Here is a 12906-nt window from a genome sequence, read left to right on the forward strand (position 1 = left end):
TTTGAGGCAGAAATTATTTCATTTATTTCTATTATTTCATTGTGCATGTATATAGCTTAGAAATAACTGAGTATAGTGGATTATAATTTTTACTACTTTTCTTTGTGACCTGAGAAATAATGATGATAAATAAACTGTCAGTTAAATGCACTCTCAGTAATTATCTCTCCATTGTTGACCCTGCTGTTATCTCAACGCTGGACTGATGCAATACACTACTCCGAGGCCTTGAAACCAGCCATATCAAACCCCTTTAGCTGATTCAATGTGCAGCAACATACCATTTTATCAGCCCCAGTAGACCATCAGCATCATGAGGTCCCTTTCCAGAACCTTCAAACACACTGGTGGAATCAAATGAACTTCCAACCTCAAACTGGACAGCAAAATGTTTAGGAAACTGCTATAGGAAACTTCCACCTCTTCTGTAAGTACTCGCACAGCCAACAAAACTAACCCCTAACTTGTTCTCACTCCAAAAATTAATATATAAAAAATTTAAAAATCTGCACTTACACCTCCACTCTGTGTACTTTCCTATAGAAATCTATAGAGCTCAATTAAAAATCTTGTATTGTATGAATGTGTGCATTCTTGTCTTCTAGTTCAAACTCAATCTATCAATACTAATTGTAGAGTACTACAGTATAAATGGATGCTTAAGAAATGCCTTAGTTAATCTGTATCTTTTTTCTTTCTATCTTTTCTGTACTGAGATCTGTGAAATAACTGGAAAAAAAATTTCTTTGGAACCAAAATGACATATACTAGATATCCTTTATGTCCTGTAAATCTAGCAAACAGAAGCTTATAGATTTATATTTAATACAAGTAAAATGCTTTTTTTGTCATTGCATGTAGAAGTATTCAAAGGCCCACTCTTTCACAATGGTTTAAAGAGATGTCTGATAACCTTGTTCGTAACTAGAAACACAGCAAAGATTTTATTAGGGCCCGAGCACCGATGGTGCGAAGCCCTATTGTTTTTGCTCGGGTTTATTATTAGGGCCCCGAGCACCGATGGTGCGAAGCCCGATTGTTTTTGCTCGGGTTTATTATTATTATTATGATTAAATTTTTTTTTTTTTTTTTTTTTTTTTGCACACATTGGCCAATTGGGGTCCCTTAACATGCTCGAAATTTGGCACACACGTCAGAGTTGTATGACGCTAGGCTCGGGCAAAGGCTGGAATACGGGCGTGGTAGGGGGGCTCTGTAGCGCCCCCTGTAATGAAAAAACAAACATTTGTGCACAGATCGGGCAATTATGTACGCACATGTACGAGAGTTGGTACGCGTATAGATCTCATCGACCCGAACAACTTTCGTGCTCTAAACTATGAGCAACAGGAAGTCGGACATTTTGGATTATTTCATAATTTCATGCGGTGAACTTTTAAGTAGTCCTCCTAGGGAACTCATGCGATTGACATCAAACGTGGTGAACATGATGCCGAGACATTGCACTTGATAAATTCCGAAGGGGTTATTGATATCACGAACGGTGCTACCATGGCGAGGCGAGAAATTTATGGCAAATTCAGAGAAACAGGAAATGTCTAATATCTAAGCCAAAAAATGTCTTATTGTGATGACACGGGGTGTGTATGTTCGGCCAAGGATTCCGATCGCATCGATGTGCTTATTGTGAATCCCGGGTATAGCGCCACCAACAGGCCCCAAGAAGTGTGTCAGTCACAAAAGTGGATTTTTTACAGTTGCATGCAATAAACTTTTAAATACTCCTCCTAGGGAATTCATGCGATTGACATCAAACGTGGTGAACATTATGCCGAGATGTTGCACTTGCTAAATTCCGAAGGGATTTTTGATATCTCGAACGGTGCTGCCATGGCGAGGCGACTAAGTTATGGCGAATTCAGAGAAAAAGAAAGTGTCTAATATCTAAAGCAAAAAATGTCTTATTGTGATGACACGTGGTGTGTATGTTCGGCCAAGGATTCCGATCGCATCGATGTGCTTATTGTGAGTCCCGGGTATAGCGCCACCAACAGGCCCCAAGAAGTGTGTCAGTCACAAAGGTGGATTTTTTCACAGTTGCATGCAATGAACTTTTAAATACTCCTCCTAGAGGATTCATGCGATTGAATCTAATGCGAAATTGCAAACGGATTTTTGATATCTCAAACACCGTTGCCATGGCATCGTGTCAAAGTTTACTTTTATTTCAGGCATATTTAAGGCTTTTGGCGTGCTTAGATTAAGTTGCAATTTGACACATACATCACATTTGTCGGCTGTTAAGTGTGGACAAAAAGGTCAGACAAAGGTGTGTCTCTTAAGTGGCTCACTAGCGCCCCCGTTTGTCTAAAATGTGGGGTTTCATTTACCTACAGTCCCCAAATGGGTCAGTAATAACATAAAATAGTCCACTGATATTTACCCACTTGATGCACTTGCCCACCGTGCATTGTTTTCTGGGAGGCACCGTATAGCGATAAAACAATGTGCGAGGGTCCGCCATCGCTGCTTGCAGCTATATTTATTATTATTATTTTTAGAGAGATATGTTTCTTATATAATTAGTTAACCAATAGATGAAGTGGAATAAGACTATTTGTGTTGTCCTTTAAGGACTTTAATGTTCAAATATCTGCTTTAAATATTTTTGTTAAATAATCTTAGGTAAAATGTAAACTTTCTTTTATGTACCTTATTCGTAATATATATATATATATATATATATATATATATATATATATATATATATATATATATATGTATGTATGTGTGTGTGTGTTTGTGTGTTTGTTTATGTGATATGTCACTTCCTGTTAGCGCTCAGTTCTCCACGAAAACAATGAGACAGTCATGGTGTGCTGTGCTCTCTATAGTAATCCATTGCATCCACTAAAAAGCATCATAGAGGCAATGCCGTAAGTTAATTAATATGACATTGGACATGTTAAAGATCATATATTAGGGATTATTTGTTGAAAAAGTCGATGTTTTATAAGCTTATGTGAATGGTTGTTTACCATCGTGTTCTAGCTTTAGCGATGCTAATAGTTTGTGTTAATAATTTATAACGCAATGATAGTCAACACACTGCTGTATTGTTTTATTACAGTTTTCACCACAATGTTAACGAGAGACTGACAGTAAATGATCAGTCTTACTACGACTCTATCTTCATTGGCTACGGTTTAACTTGGTGTTTAGTCAGAGTTTCAACACAGTACAGTGAAAAGGCAACATTTGATGTTAAAGTGGTTAAGATGGCTAAAAGCAGCAAGTTGTCTGTCTGCAGCGCAAGAAGTGGCAAGTCATCTTCGTCATCAGTGAGCGCAGCCCATGCACTGGGCAGAACTGAAGCCGCCAAAGTGACAGCATCACATGCTAGCTAGGAGGCTAAACCCAAATTGGAAAAGGCCACAAGAGAAGCTTTAAATCACCTGGAAACAGTAAGATTAGACACAAGATTAGAAGTGGTAACACTACAACGAGAAGCTGATGCAGCCGATGTGGAGGCTCAAGTGCTGGAGGATGTTGAATTAGCAATGCATGCAGTAGGGTTTTTTTTTTATTATTATTTATACACACCTGGTCACCTCATGTTTTCTCTGATCTGATACAGTAGCTATCTGATTTGTTAAAACATTAGGCCACATAAATGCGTCTTAACGAATCGGATATCAGTCCGATCTTTCTACTCCCGCACAAAATGCAAATATATTTTACCTCATATCCGTGGTAATTGAAATGGAACACGCTTTGGTGTATGCGGTTTTCAGAATGCAATCAAAAAGAAGACTGTTTTACAAAGCTTTTGTTGGACGCTTTCATCGCTCCAAAGAGCAATAAGTGCCTGCATTTCGCGAGTGCTCCAACCCTCATTCATTTACACCTGTCCAGTTTCATCTGAAATGTGTCCCAGACCACCTCCTGAAGTGGTTTGAACAATCGGATTTATATCCGTCTCGAAAACGTTTCGGATAGCTATCCGATCACAGAAAACGCATGAAGTGACCAGGTGTAAAAGGCCCTGTCGAAAGAGGAGGATCTGAAGCAGAGAAAGTTCAAATTGAACTTACCAGTGAAGGTCAATTCTCAAAACAACCTTCAGGATCATTCTCCCCCTCCACTCCTATTACCTTTGCCAGTCACTCCTCCATTTCATGTAGGGATGCACCGATACCACTTTGTCTCTTCCGATCCGATACCAGAGTTTGTCAGTAGCAGCCGATACCAATCCGATATGCGTTCTTTTCTACATTTAAAACTAAAGAATGTATACAACTCGCTTATTTATTTATTTATTTATTATTTATATAATATTTATTTACTTAGTTATTAAGATTAAGAAATACAAAAATGCCCATTACTGGTTGAAAAATTAAAACACAAGAAACCTTAAAGTATTAATGCAGAATCAAACAATACTTTTAACAGTTAGTGGTATAACAATCTAAACCATATATACTGCAATTATTAAATTATTTTATGAAGAAAAGGCGATATTTTAAGTGAATCTTAAATTAGAACTCTTGAAACAATGCAAATTGTATTAAACAGTAAATCTGTTGGAAGGTGTGATTAAGTCTTAAGTTGGGAGGACCATTCCCATCAGGAATGCACCTGCTAAGCCTTACATTGCTCAATACATTCCTCCAGCTAGCATGCCACATCAGGCAGAGCCTTTGGCACAGTTTTTAGCCAGACGAGACCTCGTTAGTTCAGGACTTTACCTATTCAACGATAAGCCTGAAAATTGGTCATGGTATTCCTCGTTCACCAGTGCAGCTCATGAAGTTCACCTCATCTCACCACAACCCAGGAACTGGACCTCATGACTAAATGGCTGGGAAAAGAATCTGAAGCGTATAAGTGAGTATTTCTGTAACTTTGCATGCTGTGAAGCAAAGAAACTAAATGACCCTAGCTTTATGCAGTGCTACAACAACTGCAAAACCAGACCGATCCATTGTGAAGTTTCCAAAATAACAAAGCCATCACAGTTCACAAAACAGATGTGCGTGCAGCCAGTGATGACCCTAACAAAATCTGTCCATTACACGATAAACCACACCCCTTGAAAAAATGCAGAACATTCAGAAACAAACTCTTCGTTGACAGAAAGGCCTTTCTCAAAGAGCAAAGTATATGTTTCAAATAAAGAAAAGCTCTCTCCAGTGGTAGACAGAGATTTTAATCACAGAATTACCACACAACCACGCAGTGTCCAACTTCTACAAGTGGCTGCATAGAATACATCATAGCTGCCGTTTACGCAGCACAGAAAGGCCGACTCTGAAACAGCTACTTTATCTTGATAGCATATTTTAATCAGGCAACAAGACAGATAAGGTGCATTTGTCAATTTAAAATCTATTTTAGTGTTAACAACCATCAGCTTTTGTACTGAAGCAATTCATTTTGATATCCACTGAAGTGGGTGGTGGGTTGTAAGGCTAAAGGTATTATGAGTTGAGACTGGAGTATATGGTGAGACAGGCTTGCATTCAGAAAAGAGAAAAGGAGGTAAAGGAAAAACAGTAGAACCGCTTAAGAAATATTGAGGTAAAAACATCGAGGTGAAAACTCTTAGAAAGCTCTTTATTTTCAGTTTGGATATGTTTTTCTAGTTGGTTTAATTGGTTTGGTGGGAAACTTTATACAGTAATACCTTGTGATACGAGCGTTCCGACATGAGTATTCCGAGATACAAGCAAGCCTTTGAGCTAATTTTTGCTTTGAGATACGAGCATGCTTACAGACGCCGACGCTTGGAGCAGCCCACACCGCCTCACTTGTTCACGTGTTCATCAACTTCCGTACACATCTACCGCCAGTCTTCCGTATTGTTTGCGTTATCTACGTGATTTTTCTCTCTATTTTGTGCATTATTCGTCATAATAGTGACGAGTCCTAAGAAAGTGAGTGGCAAGGATGGTAGTGAGAAGAAACGCATGATGACCATTGTAGCAGACATATTTGAATATTTAATTTGTTTAAATAACCTTTGGCATATTTTGAGTTTTTGGAGCTATATTATGTTTTATTTTGATAAATGTGGGACTCTTGTTTTGAAAAGTGGTGGCATACATTGCAGTCACGGATCACAGTTGTGAAAAGCATTACTGCACTATGGTTCTCAGCCCTAAAGTTTTATATTTTTGTTAGCACCACCCCAAAAAGGCATAAGGTGTGTATGTTCATATATTTAAACTGTTGATTTTTAGTAAATGACATTATATTTGTCACGGTTATGGAAAGTGTTTATGAACATATAGACTAATACGCATTTTCCACCTGTTTGTTAGCTCTAACAGTGATCTGTTTGAGTTATCAAGGCTCATTAAAACTTCATTAAGACTATCAGTAAAGTTCTGGCCGTTATTAGGATGGGGTCCGCTACAACCATGGAAATAAAGCATGAAATTGTCGATAAATATGAGCATGGTGCCCATGTGAGTGATCTAGCACGCATGTATGATCGCAGTACATCCACGATATGTACCATCCTAAAGCAGGAGGATATATAAATTTTCAGTTTTTTGTGTGTATGTCTCTATAGCAATTAAAAATGTATTTTTCATTGTTACCACTAATAAGGGAGTTTTTTAGAGGGCCGGAACAGATTAATTTTCTTTTGTTTTTTTATGGGAAAAAATGATTTGAGATACGAGCACCTTGCGTTATGAGCTGGAACGGATTATGCTTTTATATCAAGGTATTACTGTACTTGCTGTGAAACATTTCACAGGAATTATTTTATTTTCCAACAACTCATGTCATATGCAAACTGCAACACCATCACAAACTGGCAAAGAGAAAATATCACGAAATTTAAGTAATGAAGTCCTCAAGTCCTTGTGTCCCCTGTTGAGTAGGAAACTCAGAGTGCTGTGATAAAGGCGCCACTAGAAGGCACCATCACTTTAGCCGCTGTACAATGACCGCGTTCAGCAGGTTGGCCTCTTTCAGCGTCTGACTCTCATCCGTCAGCTCCTTGTTGGGGAAAGTCGTCATGAGCACAAACTCTGTTGCAGCCATGGCTGGTCGAGCGTTCACCACAAACTGGCGTATATCAGAGACCCTGAGGGGAAAGCAAAACGAATTAAACAGGTTATTATTGCTTATTACAAGTGTCTAACAAGGCTCAGGGGAAAACATCCCACAACATCAAGAATCTCAGAGCAGACGGATTTGAACTGCAAGAGATGCTCATCAACACTTAGAGCAGAGAACAGTTTCAGAGCATGTAGCTGTATACTTTCTGCCATAGAGCTCTGCAAACTCACCACGAGTCACAGGAGTTACTTTTCTAGTCCGTTTTTTTGTCTGAGGCCTAATTAAAGCCTTCGCAATACACAGATTAAAAAACACTGACTTGTGATCTGAGAAGGGCATGTCATCAAAGTCCTGAAAGGGCAGGTTATGAGATAAAACCAGATCTAACATATAACCCAATCTATGAGTATTCCACATTTACCCATCGTATCAGGTCATATGAGTCCATCAAGTTTATAAAGGTAGATAAATTAGATAAAGTTTTTGTTACCATGCACCTGTACATTAAGTAGTGACGTTCATTCTCGTGTTTTTATCTTGTATCACATATGTCACTGATGTCACTATACCACCATATTGAATGATTCTCTAATCTGATTGGTCAGCTCTGCTCTGACAGTAGATCTGACTGGGATTCAAAACGCAGGATTATATTATATTCATGTCCTGTTTTAACACATTGTTTCTGCACATAAACATAATTGTTAAAACTGTGCAACTGTCTGAAAGGACATGTTTCTCTAACCTTTAGTTCATTACATTTTTATATTGCCCAGTCAAAACTACACACTGTAACTTCCACTGAATTCTCTGAATAAATACTAGCTGTTCATTACTTTCATTGTTACATGTTTTTTCTCTCTGGTTATGATTACTGTTTTGTGTACCGTTGAAAACGAGAAAAAAAAAGACTGCAGACATCATAAAAGTAACAAGTCTGATATACTTAAGTACATGAACACCAGTCTGACTGCAATTATTGATGTAGAAGGTTTTGATTGTGTACCTGTGGGTGTGGTTAAACTTCTGCACCAGTCGTCCTCCATCAGCCAGTCTGATCTGTATGTTGGTGACGGGCTGCGACTCGTCCAGGTTGATAGCTGCACAGGCCTGAGCCTCACTCGCAGCCTGATTTGCCTGATCCATTCTAGGGACAGACACCAATTCTGGAGTGGCACTAAGAGTTGTATGTAAAAAGGGAAAAAAGGGATAAGATATGCAGATTATATTGTATGTTCCCGTGTGATTAAATGATAAACTCTAGAATTATTGGAACCCTTTATTGGCCATTTTTTACTGAAGTTTTATATAACATTAATACAGGTTAACCTCTAACCTTGTTAGAGGTTAACCAGAAGAGTGTTTCACATCATGTTAAAGGTAACAATGCCCATAAGTAATTATAGTCAAAAATTACACTATGACAGAAAATGTTAAAAACTCAAACTAGTTACATACAGTACATGTTCAGCTCAGAATATTACATATGCATTGTGAATATTCTTGATTTAAATAATGAATGCTGATTAAGAGACTGACCTTTGAATGGAAAGTGGAACATACAAAAAGCACTCTCTCACCTGCCCAGTTTCTGACCCTCCCCAGTAAAAGCCTTGAAGGAAAGCTTGGGTTTGTTGAAGTCTTCGTCCCTGTGGTCTTCCATATCCAGATTCACCTGCCCACTGCGAGAGCGCTGCCGCAGCTCCAGAGGAATCTCCCTGAGACACAAAGCCAGTTTACACAGTAAGGAGCCAGCTGTAATTGCAGTCAAAAACCAGTGAACACAGTTATTTAGTCAATTAACAGACATCCCAAACTCACCCCCTGCGGATGGACTCCAGGAAGAGAGCATTCCCAGGATCACTGTAGTTTCTTAGCTCTCCATCATCAAGGCTGAATCCGGTCTTCCACAGCTTCAGCACCACATGTACCTGCATCATAGCAACAGTCACAAAAAAGACATCACAGATGGCCACAATTAACCCTGCGCACAAGCGCTACTGTAGCTCAGGAGTTTGTGGACTCACATCTTGAGAACTGCCTAAGGATCTCCTCTCTCCAGCCACAAAGGCAGACTCCTCATCTGGTGCTACACCCAGACGATATCCTCCTCCTACAAATGGCTGCAGGAGAGGGACAAAACAACAAGATACAGAAACACAGAAAGACTGAATCAGAAACTGAGTGGACTCATCAGAACCGAGGCTGCAATAACAAACAAAATCAGTACAAATCTATAATAAAAAAGTTCCAACAGATTTCATTATCTATTAGTTGGACTGTTATTTGAAGTGGTGGAGTACATTACTTTATTTAAAATAATACTTTTTAAGCAAATTTAACATTTTACACGTGCTGCCCAGATTTAATGGTACTATTTAATGATGATGCGGTTTGTTGTCACTTGCCTTGTGTTCACAGCACATGCCCAATACACGAGTATATGATACCTTAGCTCTGCTAGACTCTCCGAGTCCTTTGCCTGCTTTGTCAACTGGAACAGCACCGTGCTCTTTAGCGCCCTTGAACAAGTCCTCAACCACCTCATTTGTGCTCTTCTTCTTGGGTGGACCAACAATCTGCTGACCACTGCGTTCTGAACCACCAGCGAAGAACCTGTAGGAAAAGAATGCATATATAATATATATATATAAACAACCTTTGACACTTTTTCATTGTAACTTTGAACAATGTTTTAAACTCATGATATCTTAAGTATGTAACCTAGTGAACCAGCATTAATGTATCCAATGTTAGAGATTTAAGCACTTGTATGTACATCGCTCTGGATACAGGCGTCTGAAAATACTGTAAATGTAAGAGCTGACAGCACACTAATAAATTCTCCACTCAGTTTCTAGTGTAGTGGCTGAATGTAATGCAGAGTGTTTCAATTGCAGGTCTCCAGAGATTATCATCTGCACAACGTGCTTACATGGGGTTAAAAATGGTCCACCTGCAATTGCTTTTATCCTGTTACTGATAAACCTTTAGAAATGCTCTGAAAAGAAAATTTTTCACTGGACCTATTAAATACCTGGTTTTGGACTACGGTTTAACATTAAACTCAATGATTTACCTACTGGATGTGCTACAATCCACAAGTGACAACGGTTCATGCACACATACTAACCTCTGACCTTCTTCATCACTCTCCTCTTCATCTTCATGCTTCAAGTCTCTGAAGGAAGTCACTCTGTGTTCACTAGATTAGAACATACACAAAATAAGCCTGTATAAGTAATAAGACAATTAAGGCTTACATCTTGCACAGGACTGAAAAACAACTGGATCAGGGAAAAGGAGACCAATATCAAAAGACAAACATCAAGCAGTCACATATGTGTTTGTAATCAGTTTCAAATTATCTAATTATTAAGTATTGATACTAGCAACTGATTCACATTAATGAACTCATAATGTGTAGTATAAGTGCAGAGTGCAATTGCAAAAGTGCATAATTTGAGACACAGCTATAGTAGGTTTCCAGGCTTCCACTCCAATGCTTCAGATATGGAATTGTAGAAGCTTTAGGTTATGTGGATTATGATGTAGCTGGATTTTTAAGCAGATGACTTTATTATTGGAATTCTTTTCTTTTTATGTCCCAGCTTTGGAGGTTGGAGTCAGGGTAGCTATGATGCAGTCAGTGTCTCTGGAACAAAGGGGGTTGACGCTTATTATTTTATGAAAATATAAGAGTTAGAATTAGAATCAGGTTTGTTGGCCAAGTGTGCCAACACACACACAAGGAATTTGGTTCCAGCTGTTGTTGACTCAAAAGTACAGACATAAATAACATACATACATAAATAAATCAGATGTGATAATCGGTAGATTGTGTGTTTTTTTTTTTTTTTACCAATTGATTCAATAAGCATATAAAGACAAAAGCTGATGTATTTGGAAGTAGCTCTGCTGCTCCCTTTACCTTGGTCCTGAGGATCGAGGCGCAGGGCCGCTTTCTGGCTGAGGAAGAGTCACAATATCATCATCTCCTCCATCCTCAAAGAAACTGGCTAGGGCGAGCTGAAGAGACACGAACAATTTGCTGGTACTGTTTACAGTATTCGACATCGTTCAAACGCGAACATTTGTTGTACGTCATGAACCTTACAAATTATTAACCTACCTTTAAGGTCCGTCCGACACTAACGTAGCTAAAACAGCTAGCAATCTATAACGCCTGGGGTGTTTATAAGCTAGTTACCTTGAGCACTTCTGGGAACAGATTTATTTTATCAGTAATTTTAGTGAATTTTAATGACAAAATGCTCAAATTTAGGGTGTTTCCCGTCAACAATGACTTGCAGAATTCACTAGCCGGTTAGTTAGCATGTGCTAGCTAATTAGCTACCTACTGAGCGCGACAGCTTCTTAGAACGTACAGTCAGATATAATGCACGCAAAGCAACTTTAATCTGTTTCACCTGCAAATCCCAGCCAGCCGATTCAAGGAAAAAACGGGCTCTCTCCTCCTCAACACCGGTAACTGCAACAAACTCCCTCACCGAATCATCCCGTGACGCCATTTTGGTGTGTGGAACTGCAGCTAGGTCCGACCGATCGACGGGAAACAGTGAACTGAGAACTTGTGTTCCGAACTCAGTAGAAAATACAAGAGCAGTTCTGACATACACCAGTAGGTGTCTGTGTAAGATTAGAAAAAAATAGACAAGCCACAAATATCCTCATAGTGCAACGCTTGTGAACACAACTTTTACACAAGTAATTTGTAGTATTGATGAGAGAATAAAGTGCATCCTGGTTTGTCCCTAGAATGTTTTGGGGAAAAAATGTTTGCGAATGTTGATAATTAGCTTGTGATCCGTTTATAGTTTCTTTTTCTTTCTTTTATTTTATATATAAAAATTAAATTAAATAAAAAAACAAAAACAAATAGTCTGTTTTCATTCAGGGCTTCAGATTCTTACATGTTATTTGCCTAGTCACTAGTACTGGTGCCGGTGCCTGTTTCCTAAAATGAGCCTTGTCATGCCCTCAGCTCCTCATCAGGACACTCAATAAATAAGGTATCAAAAGCTTGAACTTTCACATTAATACTGCTGGTGCTGCAGTGCCATTGTGCTCATTATCTTGTAGACTACCTAAGCTGTGTCTCTGCTGTAACTTAGCACAACTGCATCATACAGCTGCACTGCATTCTGTTGCTTTGAGTCATGTTTGCTGTCTCCCCAATTTCATGTTATATTTTTCTGTTAATATGACATTAAAAGTCACTGAAAATGCTGGGTGTGCTCTTTTATGCTTAATAGACAACAACAAAACTTTTGAAAATGACTGCTCATTAAACAAATATTTAAATATAAACATACTGAATGTTTCAGGGTGAACTTTCGATTTTTTTGTAATTGGGATTGTAGTAGTGGGTGAAGTACCTTCAACACAGGATATGTCAGTGATGTATCAGGGTGCATCACAGGATACATCAGAGGTGATACAAATACCAAAAAGCAGCCAACTGGCTGCAAAAGAAAAAAGAGTGGTTTCATTTAACATGCCTCTCTATTTAGTGTGTGTGTGTGTGTGTGTGTGTGTGTGTGTGTGTGTGTGTGTGTGTGTGTGTGTGTGTGTGTGTGTGTGACCTTTCAGATCAACAAAACAAAAGCAAAACAAGCAATGAAAAACGATTAGCCTGACTATAAATAATCTTTTCTCTGACTTCATCCATTATTCACAGTGTACCAAGATGAATAGCCTTCTCACTGTATGATTTGAGAGACAGCTTTTGATAAACCAAGGATGACCTGGTGTGAGTATATGTTTTGGTCTGAAAGTCTGGAGTTGGACATAAAAAATACACAATGCAGGATTGCAGAGTCTTGCGAGGATTTGCAACTAATGCAGGAA

The 12906-nt window shown here is 38.7% G+C and overlaps 1 protein-coding gene across 2 annotated transcripts; it reads right to left on the reverse strand.

Annotated features, from left to right (window-relative positions):
- Positions 1 to 5563: 5563 nt before the first annotated feature.
- nsfl1c (NSFL1 (p97) cofactor (p47)) lies at positions 5564 to 11625 on the reverse strand. 2 transcript variants are annotated; one of them, XM_027170524.2, is made up of 9 exons: positions 11466 to 11625; positions 10967 to 11064; positions 10169 to 10240; positions 9486 to 9651; positions 9063 to 9158; positions 8857 to 8966; positions 8616 to 8753; positions 8042 to 8212; positions 5564 to 7060 (listed from the first exon to the last, which is right to left on the reverse strand). In XM_027170524.2, exons 1-9 carry the CDS (start codon positions 11565 to 11567, stop codon positions 6898 to 6900), a joined length of 1116 nt encoding a protein of 371 aa, XP_027026325.1. In that variant the 5' UTR covers positions 11568 to 11625; the 3' UTR covers positions 5564 to 6897. The 2 variants fall into 2 exon arrangements, with proteins under 2 accessions (XP_027026325.1, XP_027026324.1); XM_027170523.2 differs by having other exon boundaries at positions 9444 to 9651.
- Between the last annotated feature and the right edge of the window lie 1281 nt (positions 11626 to 12906).

This window comes from Tachysurus fulvidraco, chromosome 23 (genome assembly GCF_022655615.1).
Source record: "Tachysurus fulvidraco isolate hzauxx_2018 chromosome 23, HZAU_PFXX_2.0, whole genome shotgun sequence".
NCBI classification, from domain to species: Eukaryota; Metazoa; Chordata; class Actinopteri; order Siluriformes; family Bagridae; genus Tachysurus; species Tachysurus fulvidraco.

What these genes read in the sequence shown, in the direction of transcription:
- nsfl1c (XM_027170523.2), bottom strand. Translation starts at nt 11,567, where the DNA reads ATGGCGTCACGGGATGATTCGGTGAGGGAGTTTGTTGCAGTTACCGGT. An exon ending in CCTCGATCCTCAGGACCAAG is followed by an intron (nt 10,241 to 10,966) that starts GTAAAGGGAGCA and finishes GTTCTAATCTAG; the next exon opens with TGAACACAGAGTGACTTCCT. An exon ending in CCTTAGGCAGTTCTCAAGAT is followed by an intron (nt 8,967 to 9,062) that starts GTGAGTCCACAA and finishes GCTATGATGCAG; the next exon opens with GTACATGTGGTGCTGAAGCT.